This window comes from Drosophila subpulchrella, chromosome 3R (genome assembly GCF_014743375.2).
Source record: "Drosophila subpulchrella strain 33 F10 #4 breed RU33 chromosome 3R, RU_Dsub_v1.1 Primary Assembly, whole genome shotgun sequence".
NCBI classification, from domain to species: domain Eukaryota; kingdom Metazoa; phylum Arthropoda; class Insecta; order Diptera; family Drosophilidae; genus Drosophila; species Drosophila subpulchrella.
In genome coordinates, this window is record NC_050609.1 from 9694297 (window position 1) to 9713055 (window position 18759).

At 40.2% G+C, this 18759-nt stretch overlaps 2 protein-coding genes across 6 annotated transcripts in view; one reads left to right on the forward strand and one right to left on the reverse strand.

The window, feature by feature from the left end:
* LOC119549676 (soluble guanylate cyclase 88E) overlaps window positions 1-18759 on the reverse strand; it is an 88861-nt gene that overhangs the window by 29913 nt on the left and 40189 nt on the right. The window lies entirely within an intron of this gene.
* LOC119549739 (Golgi-associated plant pathogenesis-related protein 1-like) lies at window positions 7332-8324 on the forward strand. 2 transcript variants are annotated; one of them, XM_037857984.1, is made up of 4 exons: window positions 7332-7460; window positions 7510-7647; window positions 7698-8017; window positions 8078-8324. In XM_037857984.1, the coding sequence occupies exons 1-4, from the start codon at window positions 7416-7418 to the stop codon at window positions 8310-8312; spliced, it is 738 nt and encodes a 245-aa protein (XP_037713912.1). In that variant the 5' UTR covers window positions 7332-7415; the 3' UTR covers window positions 8313-8324. The 2 variants fall into 2 exon arrangements, 1 of the variants encoding a protein (XP_037713912.1); XR_005219427.1 differs by having other exon boundaries at window positions 7374-7460; window positions 7544-7647.

Here is an 18759-nt window from a genome sequence, read left to right on the forward strand (position 1 = left end):
ACACAACAATGGCTTTCCCCCACTTTCCATTCACTTTCCACCCACTTTTCACCCGCTTTCCACACACTTTCTCTTAAGCCGCTTTCCAGGAGATTTTCCTGGTTCTTTCGGCCAGATGGAATCCTCATATGTGTAAAGATACATTATATTCGCGTTGACAGTTGGCCCTAAAATGAGCGCCCATAAATATTATTAGCTTCTCCACATTTTCCTTTTTTATTTTCCCACTCGCTTTTCCCACTGTGACAGAGTGACAAGCAGCTTTTCCCTAGCAAATTCCCTTCATTTTTTTCTTTATGCCATTTTTAAATATTCTGCCTGAGGGCGAAAAATTTGTTTTGGACGTTTTGTTTTCTTTCCGGTTGGATTTCATTTGCTTGCTTTTTGTTTTGGCTTTCCCTTTTTTTGGGTTCGCACTTTGCAGTCTAAACATATGTTGGCTCATTATCCTTTTTTTTTAAGCTACGCTTCTGGGTGCTTACATAAACCTGATAAACAAAAGAAGTGCTTGGCCAAAGGAAGCCTCAAAACTATTTATAGCTTCACGGGATAAAAGTGACAAAGGTCTGTTTACTTTGACAATTTTCCGGCATGGCATATACAGAGGGGAAAATTTCAATTTTTCGCTCTCGGCTTCATTAAATAAATTGGGATGAAAATCTCTGTCAAATTAAGTTCGGGGCCCGGGTGGAAGAAAAAATATTAATGTTGTTTCATTTTCTTAAATTATCTTAAAGCTTTAATTCTGAGGTAAAAGCGTGGGCCAAAGCGAAACACATTTTCTGGGACATTTGCGGGTTTTGTTTTGTTGCGGCTAACAAAAAATAACTAGAGGGAATTTACCCTGAAAATGCGAAAACCTTGTGTGAAAACAAAGCAACTACCGAATTGTTGCTTGTTTTTCCTTCTATTTTTTCATGTGAAAAAGGTTTTTTGTTAACTCATGTGCAATGGCGGTTTTAGTTTTAGTGGGCTTTCTTCTTATGACAATGTAAATATTACGCTTGTCAGAAAGAAAAACACCATAGCCCCTATTCTGTTTATAAATCTTTTCGTTTATTTGCACTTTGGCACACCAACTTAAATTAAAAAGGAAATAAAATGCTGAAAAGGAAAACAAGGGACACATAGATATCTCCTGCCATAAAATCGGGGTTTTGTATGGTCTTCTGGTCTTCTTCCTTCTGCTGCCTAATTTCCTGTCCCACTAGGATTTTATCCTGTGTCCAGTTTAGTGTGTGCTCAATTCGTTTTACTGTCAACGGTGATTAGTTGGTCTTAGTGTGGGTTGCTTCCCCAGAAAAGTGTTTGTTTGTTTGTTTATTTATTTCCACAGCGTCTGTTTGTCTATTTCTCGCCCTGCTTAAGCATTTAATTTCATTTCAGTGCGTACGGTGAATGAAAAATTTAACTTAAGTCAAGCCGCTTAAATGTCCTTTGGGGCACTTGGCTATTATTTCGAGTTTTCTTGGCCTATTTGTGGTTCTATTTGGTCTTGCTTTTGTTTATTTTGTAGATCTCTCCGGATTTTCTGGGTATTTTATTTTATATATGTACACTAAAAATTTTGCTTTATTTAGTAGCTGTGAAGATAACCTTTCACTCATAAAAGTGTGTTTTATATTTTTGTTCTGATAAAACCAAATCCGGATTTTTTTTACCTGTTTCACACACTTTTTCCCTTCGAAATTTAAATAAGGCGCGAATTCATGACCCCAAAATTACACCAAGCATCCAGTTTTGTGTTTCCTCCCTTACTTAAATTTCTATATTTGCCCTGCTAATTATTCATAATTGAAATAAGTCAACTGCTTAAAATTTCACAAAAAGTTTAGCCCACCTAAGGAAGTTTAGGGCTTGTATTCGTTTTTTGCTTTTGTTGTGTTGTGTTTATGGCGGGGTTATTTTTCATGGCGCAAGGACGAAGCTTTGGGGCATAATACGGTTAACAAGCGGTGGGTTAACTTTTCGGCTTAGCATAAATTATTCCCGACTCTACTGAACGGAAGTCTGGAATCCTTCTCTCCCTCCGTTTCCCACACTTTCACTTTCACATTCTGTGTGATGTGGCAGGCACGCTGCTTCACTAAAAACCTACACGATGGAAATTAATGAGCGCCAAACGTGGCTTTGAAGCGCCCCTCGCATTTCATGCCCCTGGTTACTCATCAGATTGGCAATAAACGGAATGCCGACACGTGAGACAAATGCACATGAGTTTAGAGGGCCAAATAATGGGCCTCCTGGCTAAATAGAGGGCGGGATGGCTATTAACATGACAGACACAGACAGGATGTGTTTACCCTTGGCTGGAATCAAATTAGCGCCCAGACGGCACATAAGTCACATCCCACTCGGGCCAACGCAGCGTATACGTAATTCAATAGAGGCCCACGCTACGTATGCACAATGCCCATGCAGCTGATAATTTCGTTTTCTCGGCTTTCTTGGTTTTCTCGGCTGTCGGTTCACCCACTGCAAAGAAAACTTTTAATGGGATTTTCCTCTACTGAATCGCGTTTGCTCACTCAAAGTTGACCAAGTTTTCCTTTAACTCTTTCAAGTCGGTATCCTTTCTTCTTGTTTACCTTTGCCAATTAAATCCAAGGATAGGTGGCAAAAAGTTTTCAGCGCTAATTTGCCACGTCATCATAAATCAGAACTTAATGTATTGTTTGTAGAACGGGAATATAAAATTAAAAACTCAATTAGATATCATAAAAAGTCTGCGAAAAATAATGATAAAATAAATATGTGGCTGACGGATTAAAATCCTTGAGTACTTTTAATTTATTTAGTTATAATACCCTGATGAAAACCAAATTAATTATATGTATATAATTTTATATATGTAATATTTAAATTAGTGTCATTATGCAGATATTTATTTTTATTTTTTAGTTTTGTATCAGTTTAAGGCATTAAAAAATCCAGAATGACGTTTCCAACTTTGTTTTATTTCTCACAACCTGAATGTTAAAATAGTTTATCTAAACAAACTACAAACTCAATTAAAGTTATCATATATATATCAGATTTGTACTCTTTTAGTTCATATTAAGTTTTTGTATTATTTTTTTGCTTCCTATTCCAACTTTATCCATTATGCAGAACCAATCATAGAACAAACTTTCCTGGTCATGCTGCAGAGATCTATATTCAATCCGTACCTAGATTGACTTTACTTTTCATCAACTTTCTAAGCCACTGTAGTCTGAATCCAATATCAAGCTTGGCAAACTCGTACAACCCACCTAAGCCAACAAATTGCATATTCACGGACTTCATTTCCGTTTTCCATTAGAGCGGGGAAAATTTCATTTTCTGCCGCACTGATTGGGTCAGGACACGGGCCTCTACTTTGCCACTTTTCCTGGCAGTTCGTCCATCTTTCTGGGTAACAGGTGCAGATGGGAAAAGTGGGGAAAGCACAGGAAAATACAGGAAAAGGATGGAAATGGTGATGGGGAAACAGGTGAAAATGCGTGTATTTTGGCAGATTGTTGAGCGTTTCGCTTTAGCCGATTACGATTGTTGCCTCGGTAACCTGCCACTCGTTCCCCCCCCCCCCCCCCCCTCGATATCTCTGCTTGATTGCCTTTTAATTAGTTGCAAGCTGATTATGCAAATCTTGCCACAACAACAAGTGCCATAAACAGCATATATGCCAGTGATATATGGCATCGATTTAGCCAAGATTCTGCCCAGCAGGGGGGTTTGAAAAGATTTAAGGCCCTGTCAGGTCTGGCGTTAATGTTTTATGCCACAGTTAAGCCTGGGATTATTAGATAAAAAATGCTGCAGATAGGCATATTTTATGACAATATAATAAAGCTTATACTTTGTAGACTTTGATAATGAATAATATAAAATATTCCATTATAAGCCTTTTTTTATATAATAAATAAAAGGCTAAGATAATAATTATCACATAATCACAAACAATTATTTGAAATGTTTTTTACTTTAAGCTTGTGGGCCTAAGATATTTGGAATAATTCGATAATTAGAATGAAAATTATAATAATACTTTAAAAAGTTCTTAAGCCAGCATAGCCTGTAAATACTTAAGCTTCCTCCAACCGCTTGTAGTCATTCCTCTTGTCCCCTGATTTATGTATATTTAATAATTCAGACTTTATCACACCGAACAGAGGAAACTTCCTCTAGAGACCGGCCTGTTTTTGCCACGATTTCAGCCACAAGCCACCCAGAACTCACTTACTCATGTGACGGGGCATAAAAATTCAGTATTCCACTTGGCTGCCAACTGGCTGGGAAAGAGACAGACATAGTGGCCACAGAAAGAGACGGCAAGAGAGTGTGGGTGAGAGTGCGAAAAGAAATATCACTTACAGGCATAAAAATGCAAATTAGAATGAGATATGCTGCAGTCCAGCTGGGAGTCGGTGGATGACATCTGCGGACCACAGAAACCAAAAAGGGAAAAATGGCAAAACCGAGGAAAACTTTAACACCAAGCTGGCCTAAAGCCGAAATCAAGAATGAATTATTGGCCAAGGCCTACTGCAGGCCATCTTTTTTAGCCCGAGCAGATTATTAGACATAGCTTGGGGGAATAAATGTGGCAGGATGGAATGGGCCAAGAGGAAAACTTTTGGCCAAGTTTTCTCGCAGATTCCATTTGTGTTTTTGCAATTTTCGGCGAACATTATCGACACGTGCCACCCATGATTTATGCAGTGAACAGTGAAATATTTGAATAATTGCATGCGTCAATGAACAGTCAAGGTCTATAATGATTAATGGCTTCTTAAATTTTTTTTTAAATTAAATCTAGAATAATGTTTCAAATAAATATTACAATTTCCTAATTATTGCTTAATATATCTAACTTTGAAGCACGGAATAAAATGACATTTTGTCTTGTGAGACTGCTGTTCTACTCTAGCTGCTGACCGCTGCTTTTATCCACAGAATATTTACTTTCAAATAACTTTCCTTTTGATATGAAAATTCAATTTCAAATCTGTCACTCTCCAGGCTAACACGATTGGCTTTGTAAAAAAGAAATGAATTATGGAATACACTTTAATTTCCTGAGCTTTTTTCACCTCGACAAAAAAACCGAGAGCATTTTTCAATAACAAATTGTTTTCATTCTGATGCTGTCAATCAAAAAGTGTCGAAAACATTTCAATAAGCCGAGTTCCTGTTACCTGTTGCTGCAAGGTGAGATTGAGTGGCCATGTCAGCAGTTTAACAGTTCGTCGAGCACACACGTAACAACTTCTCATGAGAAAAGTGAGAAGGACGGGTAGAGACAATCGGAAAGAGAGGGCGATAGGAAAGGGGCCATCTCGAGTGTCAAATGTGCTGAACTAGAAAAGTTTCAATAAAAATGAAAAGAGGTATGGTGGGGGTCTCAAAATTGAATTTTCCTGACGATACTTTTCCCTGCTCACATTCAGGCAACCCAAAATGTGTGTATGTAGAGGCCAGAGCTGTTAAATTTTAACGTTTTTGGCTTCTGGCAATTTGCATGCCTGTGGTTAAAGTGCTTATCATTATAATCAACACCCAAGCAACAAAATTCAGGCAAATGGAATGTGTCCGTGGAAATTCGAAGTGTTTTATACACTTTAATAAGTAAACGTAATGATTATCTTTTATATTTGATAAATAGGTGTTTGGAGCAATATTTAAAATTCAGTTCAACTTATATACTATAAGATTATAATTATAAAACGGTTCAATATATAGTATTGCGAGTACCAGTATCTGATAAATATATAAAATATATAGTTCTAACAATATTGAAATATATTATTTTAAAATTTTAAGGGAAAACTTTCCTCAAATAACTGCAAACCTTATAAGTAATCACGGATTCCTAACCATATTAACATTCTGAAGTAGCCAGAAAAAAACCTAAAACCAACCGCTCACGTGCCAGAGTGAGGGCATTTCATTGTTATGAGTATTGTTGATGCGACAAGCTCATTTTACGTTTATTAACTTGACAACCCACAAGGAGAGCTTTTCAGTAGTACACATGGAACTCCCTTTGATACCCAAAATATATTTCGTTTATTTTTAGGCTCCCCAATATGTCTGATAAGTGTGAAGCTTGATTGTTGCAGTGGCAACCATGACCTCCATGATATGGATTTCCAATTTCTCCCGCATAAAAGCGCTTTAATTACTATCCACTCTTTTTATATTTACTTCATTTCCTCTGTTTGCTCTCCACTTGCCGATTTGTTTATTTCCCCCAGCTTGATTAGGGTAATCGCACTTGCTTCTGATAAGCTTATGATTGCGAATGCCATCAATTATTGATAGACGATAAAAGTCTGTGGCTATATTTAGCGATAAAGTAGCACGTGTCCCTTGATATTCCATAATAATACTCCCAATATTAGTAATATTAGGTAAAAAATATTTTTTATGTTAATATTTCTTTCATATGTAGAAAATAACAAGGAAGAACGATATAGTCGAGTACCTCGAATATCAGATACCCGTTACTCAGCTAAAGGGACCAAAGGGAGATATGCTAGCAGCAAAGCGAGATTAAAATGCGCCACCTACCGGCGGTAGACAGATTTAAGCATTATGTATGTATTGTATGTATCATGTATTGTATCATTCAAACGGCATTTAAATTACCTTTTCATTGATGCCAAAGTTTACAAGAAGTAGTTAAAATTATGAGTACATTTAACTTTTGTTTTGTCAAAATACTTATGTCGACCATTGTATGTATATTCTTGATCAGCATCACTATACCAGTCGATCTAGCCATGTCCATCTGTCCGTCCGTTTCTACACAGAAAAAAGAACGAGTCAGGATCAATTTTATATGCGCATAGTAAATTTGTGTTTCTTTTGACACATATCAAATATCACAAATTGACCATCATATATTATCAATTTTTCTTGCTTTTCTCCGAATAAAATATACCCTTTTACTTAACAAGTATCGGATATAAAAATATACAGTGATAAGTTAGCTCATGGTTTTTTATCAGTACACAGAGAAAACTATCTAAGAACATTGAAAACATTCTTTCTTAAAAACCGTGTAATTACATTTTGGTATCAATATAAGAACAAAATGGTGAGAAGAGAAAAGGTAAATTGAGTCTATTTAACAACTTTTTGATAAATATACACTAAGGACTGATCTAATAGTTTATTTGTACATACAATGTACTTAAATACTGCCAATTCAACTTGATTCGAGCAAAATAAAATATTTTCAACTTAAAAATGTTTTTCTACCTTTAAGAACATTTTCAACTCAGATGAGAACGTCAGAATGTTCTTTGTGTAGTCGTGGTACGTTGTTAATTTGTTTCGATCTATGACAGTTAAAACATATCTAGTAGCCCTCAAAAATATTTCATTTCGTGTAAACTTTTCAGAGCTTACGTTTAACTTCATAAAGTATGTATCTGTACAACATTTTCGTTATATTTTTGGCTGTTTTTAAGGTAAGACAAAATGGAAGTATTGACCACTTAGAAATATCTTTTTCTTTAGCTCAACTGTATTTGTTCGCCCCCTAATGTCACAGTGAACTTAATTTGGGAACAGCACAATAAATATAGAAAACAAGCGGGCATGCCAGAATTATCCTTGTCTAAAAAGCTGAGTAAAGATTGCGAAGATTATGCACAGGTAAGCAAAATATTTAATTTTTTTGGGCACTAAATAATTTTTTCTCAAAGCATCTAGTTACACTGAACATCCCAGATCAAGAATTATTCTGGCTCGATAGACAAATAGTATTCAATATTTCGAATTATGTTCCTGACCTCGGGGATCACATAGCTTATCCCTTTTCGGATAAAAATAAAAAATATTATACAGAAAGTATATGCGAGTTTAAGACTATATCTTGTGTTCGCCATTGGTATTATGGCGGAAATGGAGAATATAGCCGTGCGCAATTATTCCATGAATCAAGCTCATTGGCTGACAAGTACACTGCAATCGTATGGAGGTCATCAAAGAAATTGGGAGTGGGTATAGTCCAAAAAAACTCAGCGTAAGTTTTATTTTATGCCAAATGTCTTTAACATTAGAGATGAATCTAATTTTTAAATAGGAAAAATAATGGAAGGAAAATATTGGTCGTCAGGTATTCTCCACCCGGAAATGTGGTTGGGAAGTATAAAGAAAATATACCAGCAAATGTATTTGAAGATGATGAACTTGAAGTCGAAACTACAACTGAGTCAAAAGCATGCGAAAAGAAATCCTATATATTTTCTAAAGTACTTATTTTTCTGACACTTACATTGGCTACCTTATTTTTTAAAATTGTTGTGGTGCACCATTAAACAAAAAGAAAGACCCCTCTAAATGAGTATTTCGAATATCAGATACTCCTTACTTAACTTTAAAATTGACAAAAAGGGAAGATAATTGTACTAGTAAGTAATGAGGAATTGAAAACTGAAAATGGGTAAACGAGATATACATAAATTACATTAATCTTATGACTTTCCAGCAAAGACCATAGAATAACAAGATGCGTAACTAGGAGTAAGAAAGTGTACACAGGCGGGCTAATTTTTGCAAAGCAACCCTTACACGTATAGGAATCTATTTTTAGAATGCCGTTGCTTTGCTTCCTTCTCTCTCCCTCTCTCTTGCTATCTCGCTCACGACACTCCGCGCTGTGAAAAAGTCAAAATTCAATTTTTTTCCAATTGTCGATTCTTGAATTATGTTGACGAAAAGGAATCGATCTGAGAGACGCATTGTTCATGCGATTTATAAGCGGGCTGTGGCGCTCTGCGTATGTTGGTGACCCGTTGGTAATGGTTTTGAGTTCCATGTTCGAGTCCACTCAGAGGCTGGATTCAACTAAATTTTTTTTATATTTTTTTTTAATTTAATATTTTTTTAGCTGTACTTTTTTGATTATTTTTTTATAGATAGATTTTTTATATTTTTAGTTTGTTTTTAGTTTTTTTTTTAATATTTTAAATTATGTTTTTATAGCCGACATTTTTTTTAGATGTACCAATTGGGACTTTAGCAATTAATCGCTCCTATAGATATACTTTTTTTTGTGTAAATTACATATCAAAGCCTTTAAAAATATATCCAATAACAATAAAAACATGAACACAATAAGTAATTCACTTTGAATAAAAGCGTAATGTGTACTCGAGAAAACGATTTTTCATTATATTTTGTTGAATATGGTGAGTGCAAAATGCAAATTTTTGATAACTAGATTAAAGCTTTACTGTTCAAAGATCCGCAAATATTTATTTATTTATGACGAAGTAAATTTAGCTTATTGCTACTTTTACATTTGTCTGGGGAGTCTAGCCACTAACAATGTTTGTACAGCAAAACTCTAATCAATGTATCTAGCATTAGCATTTTATGTGAATAGCACTCATGATTTTCATTAATTAAAAAAAAAAGATTGCATAAAAAAAAAGTTGTTCCCAGTCGGGGTTGAACTCGACCTGCAATTCCCGCGGTTGAGCGACTAGACCCCTGGCCTACAGGCTATTGACACCCAACGTTAGTTAAATGTGACATTGAGCCCTTATTGCAGCAGACCACACGAAATGATTCACCAACACAACCAAAGAGCTTTACACGGACAACGCACACTAGCAAAATCGAAAATCCACATCGAAAATCCACACCAAAAATTTTGCCGTACATTCCGTTGTATGGCTGTTCCGCATCTTGTTATTCTATGGTCTTTGTTTCCAGTCACGCTCATTAACATCGTGTATTTTATGCGCCTTATATACCGAGTACTTTCAAAATAAAATGATGGAAATTGTATAAATTCCATGTAGATGTCTTATTAAAACAAGAAAGGTAGTTAAATTCGGCAAGCCGAAGTTTGTATACCCTTGCAGTTATAATTATTATATTATAAAATTATATTCCCAATAGTATAAGATAATATGTCAAAAAACAACGAAGCTATAATTTGTTTCATATTATTTTCCTACCAATTTTCCGATCGTTCCTATGGCAGCTATATGATATAGTCGTCCGATTTTATTAAAATTAAATTCGAAATTATGAGTTAATTAAAAAATGTTATTTCCAAGCGTAGGGGGTTATGTGTCAAAAAACCCCAAAGATATAATTATACCCGTTACTCGTAGAGTAAAAGGGTATACTAGATTCGTCGAAAAGTATGTAACAGGCAGAAGGAAGCGTTTCCGACCCCATAAAGTATATATATTCTTGATCAGGATCACTAGCCGAGTCGATCTAGCCATGTCCGTCTGTCCGTCTGTCCGTATGAACGCTGAGATCTCGGAAACTATGAGAGTTACAATACTGGGATTAGGCACGCAGATTCCTGAGATTCCTGCGCAGCGCAAGTTTGTTTCAGTAGAGTGCCACGCCCACTCTAACGCCCACAAACCGCCCAAAACTGGCTCCTACAGTTTTGATGCTGTATTGTTCCGATGTATTGTTCTCGTCAATACCTATCGATTGGCCAAAAAAAATGTTTGCCACGCCCACTCTAACGCCCACAAACCGCCCGAGCCTGTGGCGCCCACAATTTTCATGCTAGATACAAAATTTTAAGTGAATTGTATTGGTCTCGTCAATACCTATCGATTGATCCAAAAAAATTTTCCACGCCCACTCTAACGCCCATAACGCTTAACACTGTATACCGCCGGTAGGTGGCGCATTTTAATCTCGCTTTGCTGCTTGCATATCTCCGTTTAGCTGAGTAACGGGTATCTGATAGTCGAGGTACTCGACTATAGCGTTCTTCCATGTTTTTCTTTTGTTGTATTAGCAACATATAAATGGTTCGCTTATCAGCTTCTCTATCTGAGCGAAGGCTTATAACCTCTTCTTTGAGCCGCGCATTGTCGTCGGTAAGCTGTTTGACCTGCAGAGAAATAGCCCCAATATCGCTTTTCAGCTCTTGTTTAAGCCCATCGACGTCCGATTTAGTTGGCAGATTTTTTAACTTTATGTCGAGCAGCTTCGACATAGCTGATGTCAGATCCTTCTAGGATGTTCCACCTGCAATGTTTTGGGACATATTCTCCAGCTTCCGCTTTTGTGATGCCTGCACCGGTGATAAGTAGTTATCTTTTTCATCCGAACTCGACATGACTAATAACGCCCTTTATTTATCTAGCCTAGCAGTATGCTCTATTTTAATAAAAAAGGTATCTATGGCCCTTCCGTGGTGGCCGCTAACCGATATTTTCAACGTTCTCGTTGAGTGTTAGGCAACTCACAGCGGCTGCGAACAGCTGATGGTTACCACCTCTAGTCTTATTTACTTCTTCCTACGCCGGTTCAACTCATCCGCGCTTTCCTGCCTTTTCCCGGTTTTCCACAACTTTCGCCGAAAAAATGAGTGAAAACCGAGATTAGCTTTTTGCAAAACTAAATGCTGATTCTCGTGAGGTACGCTGGTCCACTGCGGATCCTCCGTGTTTTCTGTGGTCAGTGAGCACAGCGTCGACGTTTGGCCGTAAGTTTGTGTTTTTTATGGTGCGGATGTCTTAAGAAGCGACACTTTTCTCGGAGCCTGATAAAAAACTCGACTACACACTTCACTTTCTTTCTTCCTTTTTAAGCAAAGTACTGTATCATTTAAAAGGCATTTAAATTACCTTTCTATTGATGCCAACATTTACAAGAAATAAGTTCAAACTATGAGTATATTTAACTTTTGTTTCGTTAATCTTCCTATGCCGACTAGTGTACACTGAAAAAACAATTGAAAAACTTTGAATTCAAATATACCGATATTTGTTTTCATTTTCTATCGTTCTATAGTGTACCTAGTCTAATACGTACTAGCTAATTGTTGCTGTTAAATGAAATACATTAATAAATGCAGTATCTAGTAAATTATATTCTTTCTTGATCAGAATAACTTTGCGAGTGGATCTACCCATTTCCGTCTGTCTGTTTGAACGCTGTGATCTCGGAAACTATAAGTAGAAAATAGAGTATTTCTATTAAAATTCCTTAGCTTTCGACTTATCGCAAAATTGTTGTTCAAATGTGCTACGTCCGCTCTAAGGCCCACAAAAATGTGTAAAGTAAAATTATAATATCAAAAATATCTCCAATACCCATCTAAATATCCACAAAGTAGTCAAATTGGTTTGAGCAAATAATGCATAGCTCCATTATGGTCTATATTTCTATTCTTCCTTGTATATTGTATGCAAGTCGGCCGACTTTATATGATTTATAGCTGCAACAGCAAAGATCTGAAAGAGTGTACATACTTCGGCTTCCCGAAGTAATCTGCCCTTCACATTAAAGACAATTATCTAACATATTTCTTCCCTTTTTTAAGAAAATGAGTTCCACGACAGTAGATCGACTCCAACGTTTGGAGGAAGAAGTCCGCGGGTTGCGCGAGGAAGTCAAGGCAGGCAACGCCCTGGTTTTGGCCATTTTGCAAAAAATGGTTCCAATAACCAGGGAGGACTTCCCAATCCAAACGTTGGAGCGATTGAAAGAGATATAAATCGTTAATTAATAATAACGTTGTTACAAATTTAAATAAACTTATAAGCCCAGATGTAATAATGGAACTAAATTACGGGGGCACAAAAAAAAAGGGGATTGTCTCTTTTAAAAATTTTAATTTGATACTACAAGGTACGCCGAAGTAATCTGCCCTTCACATTAAAGACAATTATCTAACATATTTCTTCCCTTTTTTAAGAAAATGAGTTCCACGACAGTAGATCGACTCCAACGTTTGGAGGAAGAAGTCCGCGGGTTGCGCGAGGAAGTCAAGGCAGGCAACGCCCTGGTTTTGGCCATTTTGCAAAAAATGGTTCCAATAACCAGGGAGGACTTCCCAATCCAAACGTTGGAGCGATTGAAAGAGATATAAATCGTTAATTAATAATAACATTGTTACAAATTTAAATAAACTTATAAGCCCAGATGTAATAATGGAACTAAATTACGGGGGCACAAAAAAAAAAGGGGATTGTCTCTTTTAAAAATTTTAATTTGATACTACAAGGTACGCCGAAGTAATCTGCCCTTCACATTAAAGACAATTATCTAACATATTTCTTCCCTTTTTTAAGAAAATGAGTTCCACGACAGTAGATCGACTCCAACGTTTGGAGGAAGAAGTCCGCGGGTTGCGCGAGGAAGTCAAGGCAGGCAACGCCCTGGTTTTGGCCATTTTGCAAAAAATGGTTCCAATAACCAGGGAGGACTTCCCAATCCAAACGTTGGATTGAAAAGAAAATGAGTTCCACGACAGTAGATCGACTCCAACGTTTGGAGGAAGAAGTCCGCGGGTTGCGCGAGGAAGTCAAGGCAGGCAACGCCCTGGTTTTGGCCATTTTGCAAAAAATGGTTCCAATAACCAGGGAGGACTTCCCAATCCAAACGTTGGATTGAAAAGAAAATGAGTTCCACGACAGTAGATCGACTCCAACGTTTGGAGGAAGAAGTCCGCGGGTTGCGCGAGGAAGTCAAGGCAGGCAACGCCCTGGTTTTGGCCATTTTGCAAAAAATGGTTCCAATAACCAGGGAGGACTTCCCAATCCAAACGTTGGATTGAAAAGAAAATGAGTTCCACGACAGTAGATCGACTCCAACGTTTGGAGGAAGAAGTCCGCGGGTTGCGCGAGGAAGTCAAGGCAGGCAACGCCCTGGTTTTGGCCATTTTGCAAAAAATGGTTCCAATAACCAGGGAGGACTTCCCAATCCAAACGTTGGATTGAAAAGAAAATGAGTTCCACGACAGTAGATCGACTCCAACGTTTGGAGGAAGAAGTCCGCGGGTTGCGCGAGGAAGTCAAGGCAGGCAACGCCCTGGTTTTGGCCATTTTGCAAAAAATGGTTCCAATAACCAGGGAGGACTTCCCAATCCAAACGTTGGATTGAAAAGAAAATGAGTTCCACGACAGTAGATCGACTCCAACGTTTGGAGGAAGAAGTCCGCGGGTTGCGCGAGGAAGTCAAGGCAGGCAACGCCCTGGTTTTGGCCATTTTGCAAAAAATGGTTCCAATAACCAGGGAGGACTTCCCAATCCAAACGTTGGATTGAAAAGAAAATGAGTTCCACGACAGTAGATCGACTCCAACGTTTGGAGGAAGAAGTCCGCGGGTTGCGCGAGGAAGTCAAGGCAGGCAACGCCCTGGTTTTGGCCATTTTGCAAAAAATGGTTCCAATAACCAGGGAGGACTTCCCAATCCAAACGTTGGATTGAAAAGAAAATGAGTTCCACGACAGTAGATCGACTCCAACGTTTGGAGGAAGAAGTCCGCGGGTTGCGCGAGGAAGTCAAGGCAGGCAACGCCCTGGTTTTGGCCATTTTGCAAAAAATGGTTCCAATAACCAGGGAGGACTTCCCAATCCAAACGTTGGATTGAAAAGAAAATGAGTTCCACGACAGTAGATCGACTCCAACGTTTGGAGGAAGAAGTCCGCGGGTTGCGCGAGGAAGTCAAGGCAGGCAACGCCCTGGTTTTGGCCATTTTGCAAAAAATGGTTCCAATAACCAGGGAGGACTTCCCAATCCAAACGTTGGATTGAAAAGAAAATGAGTTCCACGACAGTAGATCGACTCCAACGTTTGGAGGAAGAAGTCCGCGGGTTGCGCGAGGAAGTCAAGGCAGGCAACGCCCTGGTTTTGGCCATTTTGCAAAAAATGGTTCCAATAACCAGGGAGGACTTCCCAATCCAAACGTTGGATTGAAAAGAAAATGAGTTCCACGACAGTAGATCGACTCCAACGTTTGGAGGAAGAAGTCCGCGGGTTGCGCGAGGAAGTCAAGGCAGGCAACGCCCTGGTTTTGGCCATTTTGCAAAAAATGGTTCCAATAACCAGGGAGGACTTCCCAATCCAAACGTTGGATTGAAAAGAAAATGAGTTCCACGACAGTAGATCGACTCCAACGTTTGGAGGAAGAAGTCCGCGGGTTGCGCGAGGAAGTCAAGGCAGGCAACGCCCTGGTTTTGGCCATTTTGCAAAAAATGGTTCCAATAACCAGGGAGGACTTCCCAATCCAAACGTTGGATTGAAAAGAAAATGAGTTCCACGACAGTAGATCGACTCCAACGTTTGGAGGAAGAAGTCCGCGGGTTGCGCGAGGAAGTCAAGGCAGGCAACGCCCTGGTTTTGGCCATTTTGCAAAAAATGGTTCCAATAACCAGGGAGGACTTCCCAATCCAAACGTTGGATTGAAAAGAAAATGAGTTCCACGACAGTAGATCGACTCCAACGTTTGGAGGAAGAAGTCCGCGGGTTGCGCGAGGAAGTCAAGGCAGGCAACGCCCTGGTTTTGGCCATTTTGCAAAAAATGGTTCCAATAACCAGGGAGGACTTCCCAATCCAAACGTTGGATTGAAAAGAAAATGAGTTCCACGACAGTAGATCGACTCCAACGTTTGGAGGAAGAAGTCCGCGGGTTGCGCGAGGAAGTCAAGGCAGGCAACGCCCTGGTTTTGGCCATTTTGCAAAAAATGGTTCCAATAACCAGGGAGGACTTCCCAATCCAAACGTTGGATTGAAAAGAAAATGAGTTCCACGACAGTAGATCGACTCCAACGTTTGGAGGAAGAAGTCCGCGGGTTGCGCGAGGAAGTCAAGGCAGGCAACGCCCTGGTTTTGGCCATTTTGCAAAAAATGGTTCCAATAACCAGGGAGGACTTCCCAATCCAAACGTTGGATTGAAAAGAAAATGAGTTCCACGACAGTAGATCGACTCCAACGTTTGGAGGAAGAAGTCCGCGGGTTGCGCGAGGAAGTCAAGGCAGGCAACGCCCTGGTTTTGGCCATTTTGCAAAAAATGGTTCCAATAACCAGGGAGGACTTCCCAATCCAAACGTTGGATTGAAAAGAAAATGAGTTCCACGACAGTAGATCGACTCCAACGTTTGGAGGAAGAAGTCCGCGGGTTGCGCGAGGAAGTCAAGGCAGGCAACGCCCTGGTTTTGGCCATTTTGCAAAAAATGGTTCCAATAACCAGGGAGGACTTCCCAATCCAAACGTTGGATTGAAAAGAAAATGAGTTCCACGACAGTAGATCGACTCCAACGTTTGGAGGAAGAAGTCCGCGGGTTGCGCGAGGAAGTCAAGGCAGGCAACGCCCTGGTTTTGGCCATTTTGCAAAAAATGGTTCCAATAACCAGGGAGGACTTCCCAATCCAAACGTTGGATTGAAAAGAAAATGAGTTCCACGACAGTAGATCGACTCCAACGTTTGGAGGAAGAAGTCCGCGGGTTGCGCGAGGAAGTCAAGGCAGGCAACGCCCTGGTTTTGGCCATTTTGCAAAAAATGGTTCCAATAACCAGGGAGGACTTCCCAATCCAAACGTTGGATTGAAAAGAAAATGAGTTCCACGACAGTAGATCGACTCCAACGTTTGGAGGAAGAAGTCCGCGGGTTGCGCGAGGAAGTCAAGGCAGGCAACGCCCTGGTTTTGGCCATTTTGCAAAAAATGGTTCCAATAACCAGGGAGGACTTCCCAATCCAAACGTTGGATTGAAAAGAAAATGAGTTCCACGACAGTAGATCGACTCCAACGTTTGGAGGAAGAAGTCCGCGGGTTGCGCGAGGAAGTCAAGGCAGGCAACGCCCTGGTTTTGGCCATTTTGCAAAAAATGGTTCCAATAACCAGGGAGGACTTCCCAATCCAAACGTTGGATTGAAAAGAAAATGAGTTCCACGACAGTAGATCGACTCCAACGTTTGGAGGAAGAAGTCCGCGGGTTGCGCGAGGAAGTCAAGGCAGGCAACGCCCTGGTTTTGGCCATTTTGCAAAAAATGGTTCCAATAACCAGGGAGGACTTCCCAATCCAAACGTTGGATTGAAAAGAAAATGAGTTCCACGACAGTAGATCGACTCCAACGTTTGGAGGAAGAAGTCCGCGGGTTGCGCGAGGAAGTCAAGGCAGGCAACGCCCTGGTTTTGGCCATTTTGCAAAAAATGGTTCCAATAACCAGGGAGGACTTCCCAATCCAAACGTTGGATTGAAAAGAAAATGAGTTCCACGACAGTAGATCGACTCCAACGTTTGGAGGAAGAAGTCCGCGGGTTGCGCGAGGAAGTCAAGGCAGGCAACGCCCTGGTTTTGGCCATTTTGCAAAAAATGGTTCCAATAACCAGGGAGGACTTCCCAATCCAAACGTTGGATTGAAAAGAAAATGAGTTCCACGACAGTAGATCGACTCCAACGTTTGGAGGAAGAAGTCCGCGGGTTGCGCGAGGAAGTCAAGGCAGGCAACGCCCTGGTTTTGGCCATTTTGCAAAAAATGGTTCCAATAACCAGGGAGGACTTCCCAATCCAAACGTTGGATTGAAAAGAAAATGAGTTCCACGACAGTAGATCGACTCCAACGTTTGGAGGAAGAAGTCCGCGGGTTGCGCGAGGAAGTCAAGGCAGGCAACGCCCTGGTTTTGGCCATTTTGCAAAAAATGGTTCCAATAACCAGGGAGGACTTCCCAATCCAAACGTTGGATTGAAAAGAAAATGAGTTCCACGACAGTAGATCGACTCCAACGTTTGGAGGAAGAAGTCCGCGGGTTGCGCGAGGAAGTCAAGGCAGGCAACGCCCTGGTTTTGGCCATTTTGCAAAAAATGGTTCCAATAACCAGGGAGGACTTCCCAATCCAAACGTTGGATTGAAAAGAAAATGAGTTCCACGACAGTAGATCGACTCCAACGTTTGGAGGAAGAAGTCCGCGGGTTGCGCGAGGAAGTCAAGGCAGGCAACGCCCTGGTTTTGGCCATTTTGCAAAAAATGGTTCCAATAACCAGGGAGGACTTCCCAATCCAAACGTTGGATTGAAAAGAAAATGAGTTCCACGACAGTAGATCGACTCCAACGTTTGGAGGAAGAAGTCCGCGGGTTGCGCGAGGAAGTCAAGGCAGGCAACGCCCTGGTTTTGGCCATTTTGCAAAAAATGGTTCCAATAACCAGGGAGGACTTCCCAATCCAAACGTTGGATTGAAAAGAAAATGAGTTCCACGACAGTAGATCGACTCCAACGTTTGGAGGAAGAAGTCCGCGGGTTGCGCGAGGAAGTCAAGGCAGGCAACGCCCTGGTTTTGGCCATTTTGCAAAAAATGGTTCCAATAACCAGGGAGGACTTCCCAATCCAAACGTTGGATTGAAAAGAAAATGAGTTCCACGACAGTAGATCGACTCCAACGTTTGGAGGAAGAAGTCCGCGGGTTGCGCGAGGAAGTCAAGGCAGGCAACGCCCTGGTTTTGGCCATTTTGCAAAAAATGGTTCCAATAACCAGGGAGGACTTCCCAATCCAAACGTTGGATTGAAAAGAAAATGAGTTCCACGACAGTAGATCGACTCCAACGTTTGGAGGAAGAAGTCCGCGGGTTGCGCGAGGAAGTCAAGGCAGGCAACGCCCTGGTTTTGGCCATTTTGCAAAAAATGGTTCCAATAACCAGGGAGGACTTCCCAATCCAAACGTTGGATTGAAAAGAAAATGAGTTCCACGACAGTAGATCGACTCCAACGTTTGGAGGAAGAAGTCCGCGGGTTGCGCGAGGAAGTCAAGGCAGGCAACGCCCTGGTTTTGGCCATTTTGCAAAAAATGGTTCCAATAACCAGGGAGGACTTCCCAATCCAAACGTTGGATTGAAAAGAAAATGAGTTCCACGACAGTAGATCGACTCCAACGTTTGGAGGAAGAAGTCCGCGGGTTGCGCGAGGAAGTCAAGGCAGGCAACGCCCTGGTTTTGGCCATTTTGCAAAAAATGGTTCCAATAACCAGGGAGGACTTCCCAATCCAAACGTTGGATTGA

Excerpts from the sequence above, each read along its gene's own strand:
- LOC119549739 (XM_037857984.1), top strand. The coding sequence starts at position 7,416 with ATGTATCTGTACAACATTTTCGTTATATTTTTGGCTGTTTTTAAG. Across the intron at positions 7,648-7,697 it reads ATTGCGAAGATTATGCACAG|CATCTAGTTACACTGAACAT; the intron begins GTAAGCAAAATA and ends TTTTTCTCAAAG. Across the intron at positions 8,018-8,077 it reads ATAGTCCAAAAAAACTCAGC|GAAAAATAATGGAAGGAAAA; the intron begins GTAAGTTTTATT and ends ATTTTTAAATAG.